General features: G+C 39.7%; 1 protein-coding gene across 2 annotated transcripts in view; it reads left to right on the forward strand.

Moving 5' to 3' along the window:
- Positions 1–17,174, forward strand: part of glra4a (glycine receptor, alpha 4a) — a 47,944-nt gene that overhangs the window by 15,270 nt on the left and 15,500 nt on the right. For both annotated transcript variants that reach the window (XM_056438979.1, XM_056438978.1), the window contains exons 2-5: positions 11,520–11,650; positions 13,091–13,158; positions 14,483–14,706; positions 16,382–16,464. In XM_056438979.1, coding sequence (XP_056294954.1) covers positions 11,520–11,650; positions 13,091–13,158; positions 14,483–14,706; positions 16,382–16,464 — 506 coding nt within the window. The remainder of the gene's footprint in view (positions 1–11,519; positions 11,651–13,090; positions 13,159–14,482; positions 14,707–16,381; positions 16,465–17,174) is intronic.

Consider the following 17,174-nt stretch of genomic DNA (forward strand, 5'->3'; position numbering starts at 1 on the left):
ATAATAATAAATGCATTTGACAGGACTTACTAAAAGGGGTTCTGTCTGAGGCTATATAGCCAACCAAGCTAAACTTGTATAAAACCCTATCTATATCAATGTGTACGTAATATATGTAAGTGTGAGCCAAGACGTGTGGTACAGTATAAAGAGGAGCACAGTCCGCACAGGGAGAAGATAATGTTTAAAAATACCAGACTTTCTCCCAGGAGACTGCTGTTTGTGTCCTGTGTGAAAACCAGAAGTCAACTTTAACTTAACTAGACAACACCACTTCTGTGGTTATTTGAACTCAAACATTGTTTAGTTCTTCAACCTAATGAAGTAGTTGTGTTGCCTTAACACAACAGGGGGTTGCACAGGAGCACTAATTGCTTGGTTGTAAAGTGTTTAAGTTAAATTCACAATGAATGGCATGTGGCGTATGGGGCCTAAAGAGGAGCAGTGAGGAACATTCACTAAGGGCTCCATTTACATGGCTTCCAAGGATTGAGGTGCAATGAAACTAAAAAGACCCCAAAGCACATAACCACCCAGCAGAGGCAGTGACACATTTCACAATATATGCTAAAGGCTATCATTACACTACTTCAATCTTAGTATCTAAAGTAAGCATACAGCATACAGTGAGCTCTCCTGGGCCTGATATTTCTGAAATTCAGTTCCTCATATTTCCACATTTATTAGCATTCTTATTTAGCAGAAAAAGTAGTGTAGTTGTGATTTAGTCAGCGTTAGCATGGATTAATCGGCCTTATTGAACCCTTGGGTTGGTATTGAGAAAGCTAAATATACTTTTCACAAAGGAAATTCTACCATTAGCATTGGCTCAGGGTTGAACTAATTAGGCTTTGCTCCAAAACAAAAGATCAAAGATAACACAGAGGAGAATAGAAATTGTTCAAAGACGGCGGTGGTATTAAAAGCAAGCCCAGTAAACACCACAATATCGAATGGAGATCTGAGTGTTCTGCCACTATTGAAAGTATCATTATTCTGCCAACTATCTTTGTTCCTTCTGTCAGCTGTCTAACCTTTTGATCCACACACAAACTGAAATAGTATTCCTCCGTGTTATAGACCTTATAGATTGTTGTCCACAAACTATTACAACCATATTAATGCGCCACACCGTTGCTCTTGTTGACATCTTCCCTCATTATTAGGAACATGGATGCTGTAATTTATTTTGAATTGATTTCACACACAGTGTACTGGTGCCATAAATACTTGCAAGCTGGAAATTGTCCTCTTATTATTTATTTATTAATGAGTAACATTGGCTGACAACTGCTAACCTGACCCACCAAATGTTTTGGTATACGGAATCATCAGAGAAACCGTCATTGGAAACTATTTTGAAAAGGCCATGCCCTTTAAACAAATATATATGTGGCAGGTGAGATTGGATGCACCAACTGTCAATCAAACTGTTGTAAAAGTCAGAAAATATATTTTCCATGGAAAAAAGCCTTTAGTGTTGTTCTTTGCTTTTCTTTCAGTGAGGAAATAATCTCCAGTTCTGATATGAATGATGCTATTGCAGCTTCCATATGGGAACCTCTTCAATTGCCTCTCTGTATTGTCACACACACACACCTAAGCCGCGCCTGTAACTGCCAGTAGCTGCCAGTAGCTCCTCACAGGAAGCTAATTAGGCCAAGCTCTGGCTTAACGGACACATACATTGAAGCCTGACAAGATGGATTTTTGTGTGTGATATGTGATCGTCACGGAAATCATTTTTTTGCCTTGAAAAAAATACAATATAAATACATATGTATATATATATAATATATATATACATACATATATGTATGTATATATATATACAAGTATATATACATATATATTATATACATATACACTACCGTTCAAAAGTTTGGGATCACTTAGAAATGACTTTATTTTTCAAAGAAAAGCACTGTTTTTTCAATAAAGATAACATTAAATTAATCAGAAATACACTCTCTACATTGTTAATGTGGTAAATGACTATTCTAGGTGGAAGTGTCTGGTTTCTAATGAAATATCTCCATAGGTGTATAGAGGCCCTTTTACAGCAACTATCACTCCAGTGTTCTAATGGTACATTGTGTTTGCTAATCGCCTTAGAAGACTAATGTCTGATTAGAAAACCCGTGCAATTATGTTAGCACAGCTGAAAACAGTTATGCTGGTGATATAAGCTATACAACTGGCCTTCCTTTGAGCTTGAAGTTTGTAGAACAAAATTAATATTTCAAATATTAATCATTATTTCTAACCTTGTCAATGTCTTGACTATATTTTATATTCATTTGATAAATAAAAGTGTGATTTTTTTTTTCATGGAAGACACGAAATTGTCTGGATGATCCCAAACTTTTGAACGGTAGTGTATATGTGTGTGTATATATATACATATATATAGGCAGGGCTCTCAAGTTTTGAAGACAGGCAAGCGTGAGATTTCCATCGGCATCGAGCCGAAAAGAGTTGTTGACGGGGGGGGGGGGGGGGGTGGTGCTAGTGACTATTTTTTTGCTCCATCCCAAGGCGCGCAGACTGGCGTCGGAGCTCTGCAGCGGAACAATCGATCGGTGTATTGAGCACCCCTGCATTCAAGCATTAAATAGCCGAGAGGTTTTTTCAGCGTGAGGAATTCGATGTGTGGCGGGAGTGCGTGAGATGAGACCGAATTGCGTGAGTCTCACGCTCAATGCGTGAGACTTGAGAGCCCTGTATATAGGTGTATATATGTATGTATATGTATATATATATAGATATATATAGGTGTGTATATATAGGTATACTGTATATATAGGGGGGGGGGGGGTTGACGTCACTCGCTGTGACCGCTGCGCGTGCAGACAACATTTGACGGAGCAGAGCAGCGCGTGAGCTCTGATCGTGCGCTCTTTTAATGAAGTATCGATCCTAAAAATATGCTAAATCACATAGTTTTTAACATACGGGTACTTTGTTAGTATCGATACACCATGCAGCGTTACAGCAGTAGATGTAGCAGACTAACATTCAAGCTAACCTAACTTCCCAAACGCTGTCGACATCTGAATGCTGATTGGCCGAGACTCGACACGTCCCATCAAAGATGTTTTATTGCGAAGAGCACCACTTCACATTTTTTCCGCGTCTCACTGCAATCTCAACGGCAGCGGGCCAGGTGAAAAAAATAATAAATCGGAACGCGTCTCTGATATTGTTCAGGGGGCCGGACCAAATGTGGAGGCAGGCCGGATCCGGCCCGCGGGCCGTAGTTTGGGGACCACTGTTCATAATGATGGATATTGCTCTTGGGAGGGGGGATATATTTAAAAATTAACTGTTTGAAAAATTCAGGAGTAATTTTCAAATTCGCCATCTATTTTATTTAGTTATGATTGAATATGCATGTATGCCCTGAAGGCTTCTCCCATGACATTGTAAAACCATGGAACAATTTCCCAGTAATCTACCTTGCAAAGGAGATCCCTGTACTGAATACTTAATGTTCACGTCATTTCATCTCGGCCCAACTAAACTCGACATACAGCAAGTGTATTGTAGTGCAGTATGTATTTTGTCATTGAGTTTAACATTCTGACTGCATCTATTTTGGGTTGTTTAATTATGTCTTCCATCCTGAGGTCTCAAGGTGTGATTCATTGATGTTAACCAGGTTCAGTCAAAGGTTTCGACTGTCAGATGCTCTGTCTGCATTTCCACACCGAGGGGTGTCACTGTGCAGGACTGGCAGTCATCATGTCATTGAAGATAAATGTGCAAGGTTTAATTGCAGTGTGTTCCAAATCCCTTTCTCCGATGAGCCTATTGATCAAAAAAGAGACAGTAGTAACCATCGGCCATCACATACAGGATTGTAAAGAGTACGGCTTCACAGGTCATTAAAGAGAAAACATGACATGTCGATGGATCACCGGGAAGCATTCTGTGGTTGAATGTACTTTAATAAAAGTCCTGCCAATGACACGAGTCAATCCGTATGATTAAAAGTGGTGTTGGTTGTCCAAAAGTCCTGCATTCAAACACAAAGTTAGAGCACGTCTATGAGGGCAATATTTTAGGCTCAAGTGAATGTCAAGGGCAATTGGACAAGTCGGAAATTAGAGCAATGTGTTTCAACAGGCGGCGAGAGCAGTTTTGTTCCGTTTCCCCATTATGCTAATAGCACTAAAAAGTTAGTATGTTCATGCATGGATGTCTAATGGGCCCGATATCCCTCAGTGCTTCCTTGTAGGAAACTAGGGAACATTCACACTGTGATATGATGTGCTTTTCTGATCACCAGCCTCTTAATGAAAAAGCAATTAAACGAATATATTTGGACTCCATGGGCAGAATCCCATCCCATCTCATTAGAAATCATGTCATCGGTTACTTACGAATCTGAGGCTCTATGAGGTAAAACGACAACATACAGACAACAATACTCCTTGTTTAAGTGAAAACCAATCAACCAGTCTTGTGGACTGCATATATACAAACCTACATCTAAAGAGGCGAGAATATAGCATTTATGTCATTCCATATATATACACGTAAGCTTAATGTTGTAAGAAGAAGAAAAAGAGGAGGCAGGGACTTTTGCAGATGTAAAGAAATGGTTGGTCTCTTGCTGACCTTCGCCTCCCAACCCTCTCACCCCAGTCCATTTGTGTCCTTATACATTTAAGCCTTATATACTGAACAAAGAATGACAGCTCCAGCTTCTTTTCGTTTGCTTGGTTATATATTCCTTGTAACTAAATGATGCAGTACACTGGAAACGGGTACCAGTTATGCTGCCTCTCATTTCTTGCCTTAGCTGCCTTGGCAATGAATTTAAACGATATATCTAATTTACTGGATTATTTAACTTTCCTTATTTGAAGCTTGTAAACGATCAGTCGCTAAAATTGGCTTCCAAGATCCATTTACCCACTTTGCAGCTGTGTGGTATAACGAGAACTCAAAAGACCAGTATCTGTGAGTATTATATCCATATAGGACGATTCTACATACATCTCTCTCGTTACTTAACTAATTTGGATTAACACCTAATAGAGATAGTGTTTTTCATTTCTATTGGGGAAAACATATTTCTGTGACAAATTTTTTTTTAAACAAGTCATGCATCGATGCTTGCAGGAAATTACTGCACACCGTTTTCCTGAACCATTGGTCATGTGTGCACATAGTTTGATTAAAATTAATGGCTGAAGATATTTGTGCCTGAAGCCCAGTTGGGTGAAACGCTAATCAAATGCAGAGTAGCTCTTCAGATGAGTTGCTCATACAGTTGCTTCTCATGGTTGATGTGCTTACAGCACAGACCTCACAGGTTTGTCATCACAGTGTTTCCCTCTCATAGCTGTCGACTCTGCACGGGATGATGAACAACTGCTACTCAAGCTCAGGTCTATTGCTGCAAAGGATGCCAAAAATAAAGAAACACGTTTGTTTGCTATGTATATTTAGGCTTCTCCTCAGAGACAACTAAATATGTACAGTAGTTGTTACGATCTCAGACACTTAGGAAGTAGGACCCAATTGCACGACCCGGGAGACAGAGATAAAGTATTTGTAAGTACTTTATTTTTCGGTTCTGCAGTGAACGACAAGGAACACTGGGAGACAGGGAATTTAAGCACATGGTAACAAGACACAGGTGGGACCAATGGCTGACACTGATGAGCATAGGAGACAGGTGTGATGACAGGTGTAAACAATCAGGAAGCCTGGAATGAGAGAAAGCGGCCAACTCCTGATGGCCCAGGCTGATTGTAAAGTCGTGGATAAGAGTCTTGTCTACGATAAATGAAGCAGCTATCCAGCTTCTAGCCTCAGGACCCTTCAAAGAACTTGATGACTCTGGACACTCAGCCTTCATCCGAGCTGAACTGGAGAAGAGACTGGCGAGCACCAGTGCCGATGGAACCATCACCTCTTCCTCGTTAGGGAAAAGTGGAGGCTGGAAACCATTGACACAATGGAATGGAGAGAGACCTCCATTTGACTGAGGGTGATAACCTGATGACAGGCTAAACTCTTTCCAGAAGGCGGAAATGGAAACAATGTCATTAGGGAATCCATGGATCCTGAATGATTCATCATGACCGGATGAAGTGAGCCATCTTTGAAAATCGATCAACCACTGTTAGAACTGGAGCAAGCCCATCTTAACTTGAGATGAGGTCTTTTTCTTCATGGATGGCCACCAGAAACGTTGTTGAATCCTGAACATTGTTCAGCACAGATGAGTGAGCCCAGTGGATGACCGAAGAGCCTCAGGAACAAACAGCAGATTGTTGGGACATGGAAGGATGGTCTTTTGAATCTACTAAAGAAAAGTGTCCACCTGGCCTCATGGATGCATCTTGTTGTCTTCAGAAGTCAGAACATGCAGAGGAGCAGCAACAGAACTGAAATTGATCCATTTGGATGTGATTAGGTGAGACTATGTATCCTAAGAAAGATACCGCCTTGACATATAGCTGATTATCCAGTAGTTTATGGAGAAAATCAGTATGTCATCCAGATACACAAACACTGAAATATTCAAGAATTAAACCTCATTCACAAAAGCTTGAAAACAGATTGCACAGTCCAAAAGGCATTACCAAGTACTCATAGTGACCATTCTGAGTGTTGAACAGTCTTCCACTCATCCTTGTTTTATTCTAACCAAGTGATATGCATTTCTTAAATCCAACTTGGTGAATATCTGAAGCAGTTCAAAAGCAGATGACATGAGTGGCAGAGGATAGCGGTTCTTCACCGTAATGTCATTTAGTGGACTGTAGTCGATAATCCCTGATTTGAGTGAAGAGGAGATGTATTCATCCATTGCTGTTCTCTCAGGTCTCAGAGATCAATGGGACAGTCAAAATCTCGGTGAGGAGGAGGCTTTAGACTTGTTTTAAATCATGGTAACAGGAAGGTACCTTGTGTAGATCAGGATAGTCAGGGTGATCTATAATGATCCTACTAGAGTCTGTTGGTGCATTAACAGGTTATTTATAGTAAGGGCTCAGTGCAATAACAGGATGAGATAGTCAATGGTCTGATTGTTAATACAAATGTCTACCTGAGTAACAGGTCGAGGAGGAAGTAGAAAGCCTGGTTCTTCCAAGCTGCATGGGTTCACATCAACCACCTGAAACAGTCTTCTGCTGGCCTACCATGCTCAGATAAAAAGCTGCTGGGTTGTGTTGAAAATGCAGATCACACTGTACCAGAAAGGGAGCAGTCTGTTGATGAGTGAAAAATTATTCATTTGGGCAACCAGTTGTTGCATCTGTGTAGATAATTCTTCCTGAATCAGCTCTTGTATTTCCGGCTGACTTTGTCCAGTCTTTCCTCGTGATGGATCTCAGACACTTCATGGTAACAAGACACAGGTGGGACCAATCAACAGTAGTCCTGGCTGCCACACAGAAAGTTCAAAGAACTTCTGAGCAGCCATTTGAATTCTGCATAACCACCTCCACTTGAAAGTGTATCTATCCACAATTGTGTGTTTGCTTTGATTCAGCTTGGCTGTCAAAGCCAAATTAAGTCACTTAGTAATAAGAGTAAGAGCTAAAACCTGCTCTATAGAGGAAGTAACGAAAGGTTTGCAATGTGTTCTCGACAGCAGTCTGGTACGGATGCTCAAATGAAAGGAACGCAGGGGGAGGCAAAAAGGTCAGGCTCATTAAATGTCACCAAAGAGCATCTTCATAATTGAATCACTCAGACAAAGAACCACATAAATTAGCTTGAAGGGTTCTTCGGAGCCACTTGCAGACTTGTAGTTTGTAGTCATGAGAAATTGCTGATATCGTTTTAGGATTGACTGTTGTACAGTACATTCACCTCAAAAGAACTACTATCCAGAATATTGCACAATATATAAAGTATATTGTATATCAATAAAGACATCCGTTTTTGCAGGGCATCCAGTTTTGTTCTTTCCCCTCATGCACTGCTCTCAAAACAGAAGACATCACTCTGGATGCAAAGTGTCCAACAGGCCGTTTCATGCCAAAAAACTGAAAGATCAAATCTTTCTTCTCTCACCCACTCTGTGAAATAAGAATGTTGAAGCACTGATGAAACAATAGGGAGGAAACGCATGAGTCCCATTAGAAATGCATGAGAGCTAATCGGGAGGTGACGTACATACCCTGAGGGAAAGCAGAAATCCACAGCTGCTCCCACAGCTCAGGGTGAAAGGTTCAGGTGTAGACCTCAACACAAAGAGTTCACGAGGAAAAATAGCACTCATGCAATTTTATCTTATAATTCATATCATACAAATGCTAAATGTATGGCACTTCTGAAACCTCTGGAATGCATGCCATAAGATGTGTACGGTAGTATGGCAATCGCTTCTGAATTTAATCAATGTGTCTGTGCTCCCAAATAAAGAATTTAAAAATAAAAGCTTTTTTATCATTAATCCACTCAGAACCACAACATTCTGCATGTGTGGGGAATGTTATCATTAGACAGACAAACATTTACTGGCATAGGAACGATAACAATAGAATAAATGTCAATACATTTGATCTGATCATTGAGGCCGGCTGTAAATGGATACTACAGGCAGACGATTGTGTTTGACTGGTAGCATGAGTGATCATAGAAATAACAGCTGAGGAATGTCATACTCTTTACTCGCATCAACAAGCAGAAATGACTCACAGAGACAGTGCCCCACATCCAGACTGCGTTTCGCTGAAATTTGCTGTGGAAGTGTTTGTGTTAATTAACAGTTTTGACTTCAAGTACTGACTCATGAATGTACAGTATATAAATTAACCTTGTCTTATGCGCTAGACTTGCAGTGTCTTGGTAAGTTATTTAACTATCGTGAATGATTTTCACAACATAAATCCACCCGTCATCAGCCAACTGGGTCAAAACACATTCACAAATCTCTGCTACATGTTGCGTTAGAGACCTTTTCTTCTCTCCATACATCTTGAGAACTACAGTTTATTCTCACAATCATTTGTCTCTGAAAGCTTGTGACCTGTCAGAGGATATCACACTCAAGAACAAACAAGATGTTTTATTGTTTTGTGCTGATCCGTAAAGCAAGCACAACCCAAGACAGTTTGTTATGGCTTTTTGTTGGAGTAAGAGTCTGACCATCAATCCATCTTGTGTGTGTGTGTGTGTGTGTGTGTGTGTGAGAGAAAGAGAGAGAGAGGGAGGGATAAAAGGAGTACCCGCATACTGTAAAATCAGCAACACTACAGAGTGGACTTTAGCCAGAAGCAGTGGATTGGAGTCAGGGGACCAATGAGAGTTGAGCTTCATCATGTAAGAAAGACCTACATGCACAGCAGCTCCTCTGAGGGGAATCAACAAAAAGGTTCTGGTGCTTGTGTTATATTTTGCAGTAGTGGTGGTGGTTCTGCAACTATTGGATGATTAGCACTGAAATGTGATACGTTGCCATGGTAACTGTTTGTATGCTAACGTACTAATGTTGCAGCACTAATAGGGTCGAGGTAACATGCCGAGAAAAAAAAGATTGAAATTTTTCACGTGTGCCCTACCACTGCATGTGACACGCTTCACATCCCCACAGTTCAACGTCCTCTGGTTGCAAAAAGAAGTCTGATTGTATAGAATTTGAAGAGAAAATGATGTTACACCTCAGTAAACATTTTAAATATCAGTCCATGTCCTCAATCTCTAGTTTCAAGTCTTCTTCAATAAAGTAAAGTATGGTCCCATTTAGAGTAAAATAGACATTTCATTGTTTTTATCTCACAACTTAAAACCTTTCAGTGTGTTTTAGCGTAACACTAATGATGCCTAAATATGTATTTTTCAGCGTTGGGTTGTACTTAGCTCCCCCCTTTCATGTCACTTAAAAAAAAACAAGATGGCACAGCCAAAATGGTAAACTTGAGGGTCACCAATGGGTGACGTCACGGTGACTTTGTCCGCTTCTTATACACAGTCAATAGAAAGTAGAAGTCAACCAGAAATCTTGAATGTTTACATGTACCTGACCAGGTGATCACTAAGTGGGTGTTTGGTAGTAAGATAATTGTGTTCTTCTCATCACAACCAAGTGATTTTGTTGTCGAAACCATCTAACCGTGTACAAACTCTAATAGCACTGGCAGATCAGAAAATCATCATATGAATATTTTTTTTTAATCATAATATGCATTTTGGAGGCAGTAATCATGTATTTTAAGTGTAAAGCTAAACAATAAATGACAGGGGGCTATTAAAGAATAGATTAGTAGTGGTTTTGATGCAACCTGCAAGCTTACAAGATGTCAACACATCATGTTCTGGCAGAGGTTCGGCCTCTATGAATTGTATTGCTAGCTAATTATGCCAATGCAACACTTTACTCTTAGTTATGTCTCGATTGATTTACACAGATGGCTGCAATCACTCAAATTCAAATATCGAAGGACAGAATGTCAATGTCAACCACAAAGGAGTTGACATCATGCTGGTTTCCATCTGAGACAGCGAAGCATTGACAAATCATGCAAGGACACTTCAAACGTCTCAGTAAGCAATCCAATGTATTATTTTATACCACTTAAATCTAACCGTAGCATCATAAACATTGTAAAGTAGTCAAAATATCATCAAAGTATGATGTCTTCGCCATCACTGCAGCTACATTCTAAAATAAATTCCTAATGGTTGACATCCCAAAGATATCCTCCACAGAGTCCTGATCCTGTAGCCCCTGACAATGCACTATATGTGGCTCCAAATACAACTAAGAGGCCATAAGATTGGAAGATCAGTGGCTACACACACACACACACACACACACACACACACACGAGAACACAAGGCATCAGCAAGGCTGTGCCTCGGAGGGGATTTAACCAGCCATCTGTACTCCGGAGTTTGAGATCATGACAGATTGTGAACCGTTAACAATTGTATCAAACGCATGGGGTGCAATCAGCTGTGCTCCAACGGGGACCAGTGAGAAATCAAATCCATTACGAACATTAAACGTCATTTTTCTTGTTTCCTTTTATGCTTCCTTGTGTCTTTTTTTTTGGGGTCGTTCTTCAATATTTTCTGTCTCTCTTCCTCCCCTTACTTTTACTCTGGCCTGTTGGTTATTCCCATCAGGGGCTGCCGGAGCCTCACTGGAGCTTGTATCAACACCTTGCTATCCCTAGTGTGACATTTACAGCATTACAATTGAACAATCGATCTGTCAAGCCTTACCCCTGCGAAGCCTCGAGCTGTGGGAAGCGCAGGAGAGGGACAACTCTACCTCTCCATCTGTTTTGCGTCTCTGTAGTTAGGCCCTGACAACTCCAATAGGTCTTACACGTGATGCCAAATAGATATGTTTTTAGCTGCCATCATTGTCATTTCTCATACTCATCCACCGCTGGGTATTTTTTGCTGATTACTAAGTTGGTGACTGTTCCCATTTTTTTTAGCACCACCCCCACTGCTACCTCTCATACATACAGAAACACCTTCCTCTGCAGTTTCAAAAATGTCTCTTCCCCCCCCCCCCCCTCTCTCTCTAATTTCAGACTGAGCTCCTGTAAGGAGGAGATAAAGCCCCCCAGCAGGGCAGGACCGCAGATGTCGCCGTCTGACTTCCTGGACAAGCTCATGGGGAGAACATCAGAATACGATGCCCGCATCAGACCCAACTTCAAAGGTATGGTATCCCTCAAGAAAAGTACAGTAGAAAGCACTTGGAGAAAGACAGACCACTCCATCTGTGTTGTGGAAGCTAGACAGCTGACCATTATCATGTATACGTGTAGTCTAGTCTAACTAACCCTTTGTGGTGAAGGACAGTTCTTGTGTCGTATTGATGGCGACTTAATTATAACACATAATATTTGCTGCACAAGCACACAGCGACCCTGTCTTCACAGTTATGTTTTGAAGGAAATGCAAATGCTGCCTGGAGTATGTTTACTGGTAATGTTTTTTATCCAGTACAGGAAATATGCATGAGTCATAGGGAGAGAGTCCTCCTCATAGTTTGCTTTGCAAAGTCAGTTTGCAGTCTTGATTGTTAATTTGCTACTCAGCTGCAGCACATTATAATCAACAACATAGACCAAATACATTAACAATGGTATGTTGACAGTATTCTTGACAAATGGATGAATACATTGGATTTCAGTTGGATTATTCATATGATTTCTAAGTTTATGGACAATTATGTGTGATGGATAATACAGATTAGGACATTCTTGTTAAGTGCAAATCCTACCGATTCTATGATTATGTGAATCATGGCTGCGTGTTTAGATTGTTGTGTTTAGAAGTTGTGACTCAGAGAGGAAGTACGATTTTTCACCGGGCACTTATGATTGAAGTAGCTTCATTGCCTCCATGAGCTGTGTGTCACAGCTGCTGCTCCAAATGCTGATCGTGGTCATAAGCAGAAAAAATCAATGAGCCAAATGACAAAAACTAATATCCCGTTGTTTTTAGGACGCCGGAATGCACTTGTCCCTTTTACCTGACGCAGCCTTTTTGCCTCACTTCTCTACAACCGTCTAGGGAGCAGTTTGGTTAAAGTTAAGAACGGATTATGGTTTGAGTTCACTGTTAATTAGTGCATACATCTTTTGTCGTACTTCAAGTCACTATTGCTTTTTCAACATCAAACCCAGACCATGGTCTTCCCCAACCAAAACCAAGAGCTTTGAGCGCCTACATATAACCTTTAAAAGTCAGCTGACTATGGACAGTATGTTTTTTTATGAGAGCTACTTCCAGGATACTGTAGGGAAAAACAAATGAAACATTAAAAAACAAATTTTTAACAATTTTTATTTAATGTATTTGCTGTTGCAAAGTAGTATTATATAAACATAATTTCAAAAGTCAGGGTTGCACACAACCATTTTCATGGATGCCAAAATGTGGACCGACGTTTCTGTGACCTTCCTTTCTCTAAGTCGTAACAATCCCAGTTGTGGAGCTTGCATGACTGAAAATGAATGAAGCAACTTTAATAAAACTTAAAGACCCACAAGAGATATTACAATATAATAGGTTTTGTTGAATGTGGTGCAATCTCATAGATCCCATCTGAGGGGAAATATGTGAGAATTCAGTCTGTTTTTTCTTTCCTTAGGCCCAGCTGTAAATGTCACCTGTAATATCTTCATCAACAGCTTTGGGTCCATCACAGAAACTACAATGGTAAGAAGACATTGGAGATTTTTAAGTTTCAAGTGTTCGTTTTCTTAAAAGCTATCTGCCTCACTAAAATTTGATCTAGACGGGATTATGGATTAGGGTTTGTATTTAGTCTTGTTGCATTTCCCCTGTGATATATATAGAAATCTTTATACACTCCATCCTCTTTCATCCCTAATAACTTCTTTGCTAATCCACTCAGGGCTGAAGCCGTTCCCTCATTTCTGTGTTTCCCGGAGCATAACAGTGCAACCTTCAGAGGCCAATGGGTCCCTGACATGCTGATAATGAACTGTCCACTCTGCAATTAAAATGAAAAATTTAGAAAATTGATGAAAGGGGGTATGGGAGAGAGGATGAGGGGTTCAGGGAGAATTAGTTGTCCTCAAGTCTGCATTTCCACTGTTATAGCTTCTGGGTCTGCACAACACGGCACTGTTTCAGGGTGTCTGAGGGAGGCCCATGGTCAGACCTCCAGTACAGTCAGCTCAGAGGATGACAACATTAACAGCATGGTGAAGCATGCTTTTTATTTTTGATAAATGAAATGAACAAGCAAGAAAAAGGAACAATGTACAAAGATGAATTCTGATTTAATTGCACAGATTAGAATTCTAATTAAATTACTCATGTCTGTTGGCTGCAGGCAGGAGTGAGTCTCCAGTACGTGGCATGGCTTACAACGGTTGAACAAACAATACCATCTTATTCAATCATTACTTTAGTATTATCTGACCAATATGGTGAGACAATGATCTTTCAAATACAGTGATTCCTTTATTATCATGAACTACTGAGGTTACATTTCAAAGATTGATCATATTATGTAATAACTTGAGTGCTTAAAGCTGTTATTACGATTTGGAGATATGTGAACATTAAGTAGTATGTTTATTTACAAAAGCATTACTGGCTGAAAATGACATCATCTACCTACGATTAACCATGTGGCTATTTAAAAATCGTCAATTGTTATTTGTGAAAAAGGAAAATAACCACAATGGGCACATGAACATCATGGCGTATTTCTTTGTTGTGTGGATTAAATCATCGCATATGAAAGACAGAAGAAAGTAGTAGATTTAATCTTTAAAGTGATATTCCATCCAACAAAGGAGTCTCAAAGTTTCAGCATGGTTTCATCTTTCAAAAAAGTACAATAGCTTTGGTCATCATACATTCTTCATCAGTCAGTGACAAGTAACAGAACATTCCCAGAAACTTCTCTAATCCCGACTGCAGAATGATCCACTTCTAAGCTCCTCATCTGTGCTACAAATTTCACCGCTGATATATTTCCCATTAACGTCCCCGACTTCTTTCACAGGACTACATGCTCAATGTATTTCTACGACAAAAATGGAACGACCCTCGCCTGGCGTACAGCGAATACCCAGACGACTCCCTTGATCTGGATCCATCTATGTTGGACTCCATCTGGAAACCGGATTTATTCTTTGCAAATGAGAAAGGAGCCGATTTCCACGAGGTCACCACTGATAACAAGCTGCTACGGATTTTCAAAGACGGCAGCGTTCTGTACAGCATTAGGTAAAGATAATATATGACTGTACAGGTACTGTAACAGTTTGAGAATGACATCCTGAATGACATGCTGCTGCAGTATGATGTGTAAAATCCTTTGCATGGAACTTATTAATTCAACTACTTTGATATTATCTGATGGTTGTTGGCGGCTTGCAGCTTACTGTGCCATCAACACTACGACAACGTCGGTTGGGATCTTCTGAATGTCAGATATTGCAAACAAATCCGACTCGTATACAATCTCTTGGCCACAAAACCAGCAGATTGAATCCCACACCCCTATATTTCCTTTCCACCCACTGCAGTTCACCAAAATACTAAGTGGTTGCAGGCGTGCAAAGAAATGCACGGAAATGCCAAGTGTGAAGTCAATTTGTTAAATTACACACAACACCAAACAGTACATTTGCAAACGGCTTATTAAACCACAACATAGTTTCCTCAGAACTTTAAACTGATTCATCCTAAAAATTGAACCATAAATAAAAAAAGAAGACCTTTAGTTGAGCCAGCTTTGGCACATTTCACATTGTTTTGGTCATTTTGCCTCTGAAAACACACCAATTTCACCTCTGTCCATTTGTTGCTTTTCTGTATGATATGTTTGTTGTTTTTTAGAAGAAGTTTAGAAGTTAAAATTGTAAAAGTTTTTCAATTCCTATTATACTTATTAAAAGTAGATCTGCATATTTCTGCATTTGTTTTGAGAAGAGGGAGAGACAAACAATATAAGTCCGCTGTAGCAAATTCACATAATCTCAACGTCATCATACCACTGATTTTCTATGTTTCGCAATTATGGACCACCAAACATGCACTAAATACACAACACAATGAATCCAATGTTCGTAGGATAAATCACTTGGATCTTTGTAATTTGTTGTTCAGCTGAATAAGACATTGTGTCATCATAACACGGGAGCAAATGGATGTCTGTGTGAATGCTGCTGGCGGCTCTTGTCTGGCCTCTGGGCGATGCATTAGAGCAGGTAATTACACAGTTTTCCTCCAGACAGACTACCAAATAGCTCTCTATCGCTCTCTCTCTCTCTCAGGACTTTTGAAGGCTTAATGCATCAACACCACAACAAATAGAAGCAGGGATTCCTGCACCAATTACTTTGCCGTTACTGTGGTGTGACAAGTAATCAAATGGTAGAGTAACCCAGTTTTCCAAGCTACCCTTAAATAAAGAAAATCTGTTTAGTTTTCTCATTTTTCCAATCGTATTGAATTAAACACTTACTCCTGACTCCTGTTTCATACTTAGCAAAACAAAGCAGCTTGGCACTGATTTATTTCATAGTTCTTGTGATCTGTTAACCCTTGTGTTGCCTTCGGGTCAATTTGACCCGATTCAATGTTCACCTCTGTTTACTTTATATATTTACTAACATTTTTTACCCTTGAGGATAATATATATGAAAAATAAAAAAAAAAGAAAATTTTTTATTTTATTATTTTTTTTTTCCAAGTAAGTGTGAGGTACTTGTTTGTTGTGTTTGTTGAGAGAACAATTACACAACATTTCGGGTTTGATTGGAATGAATTGACAGGAGGGTTAACCCGTCATTTCTCCAGCTTTGATGTCTTTTTCTTGAGCCGCTTTGTGCTTTTGGGCCTTTTTGACATCCTTTATTGCTTCTCTTCTTTTTTCCAATCTGTTTTTCTACCTCAGGCTGACTCTCACCCTGTCCTGCCCTATGGACTTGAAGAATTTCCCAATGGACATTCAGACCTGTACAATGCAACTTGAAAGCTGTGAGTCTTCTTCTTCTCTTTGGCTTCCTCTTGTCTCACTTTCCTCTTATTTCTCACCCCTTTTCAACATGTTTACATTTTGCCTGGCTTGTATGTTGCTTTATCTTGCTATAATCCAAGAGATAGGAACCACATCATGACTATAAATCTGTGTCAATATCTGGAATATATTCACAAAGTCCAGGTAGAGAAGGGTTTATGTTTTGTAATTTTATCTCCTGTGCCTTTCAAAACCCAAAATGTAACAGCAAGTTTACGGAATTAATTAGACAGTGTGCGTTTGTCTGCTACCATCTAATCTGCTGTGCAAGCTACCCTTGAATTACAATTATTTATCACAAATGTTCCTGTATTATTTTAATGCAAGTTAAAAGGATTCATTATTTTTGCACCAATTATATTTTCCACAGTACATACAGTACATGTACATAAGCTCCTGCATTTTTTCCCTTTTCACCATTCATTAACGTCACTTGCCGTCATTTGTCGACATTTTACCCAACAGTTAATTCATTGTTGAGTCCGCCATTGGACAATCTGAAAAGTATGTCTAAAAAGTATGTCCAGGAGCTCACGTCTCATAATCAGAAGTTCCTGCTAATCTGTATAATCAGACATTTCTTGCACACACAAAATCTACATGCTATGCAGTTGGAGCGCACTAGGTCTATATACTAATACTAATAATAATGAATTCTATTTGTAAGGCA

This window comes from Pseudoliparis swirei, chromosome 19 (genome assembly GCF_029220125.1).
Source record: "Pseudoliparis swirei isolate HS2019 ecotype Mariana Trench chromosome 19, NWPU_hadal_v1, whole genome shotgun sequence".
Taxonomy (NCBI): domain Eukaryota; kingdom Metazoa; phylum Chordata; class Actinopteri; order Perciformes; family Liparidae; genus Pseudoliparis; species Pseudoliparis swirei.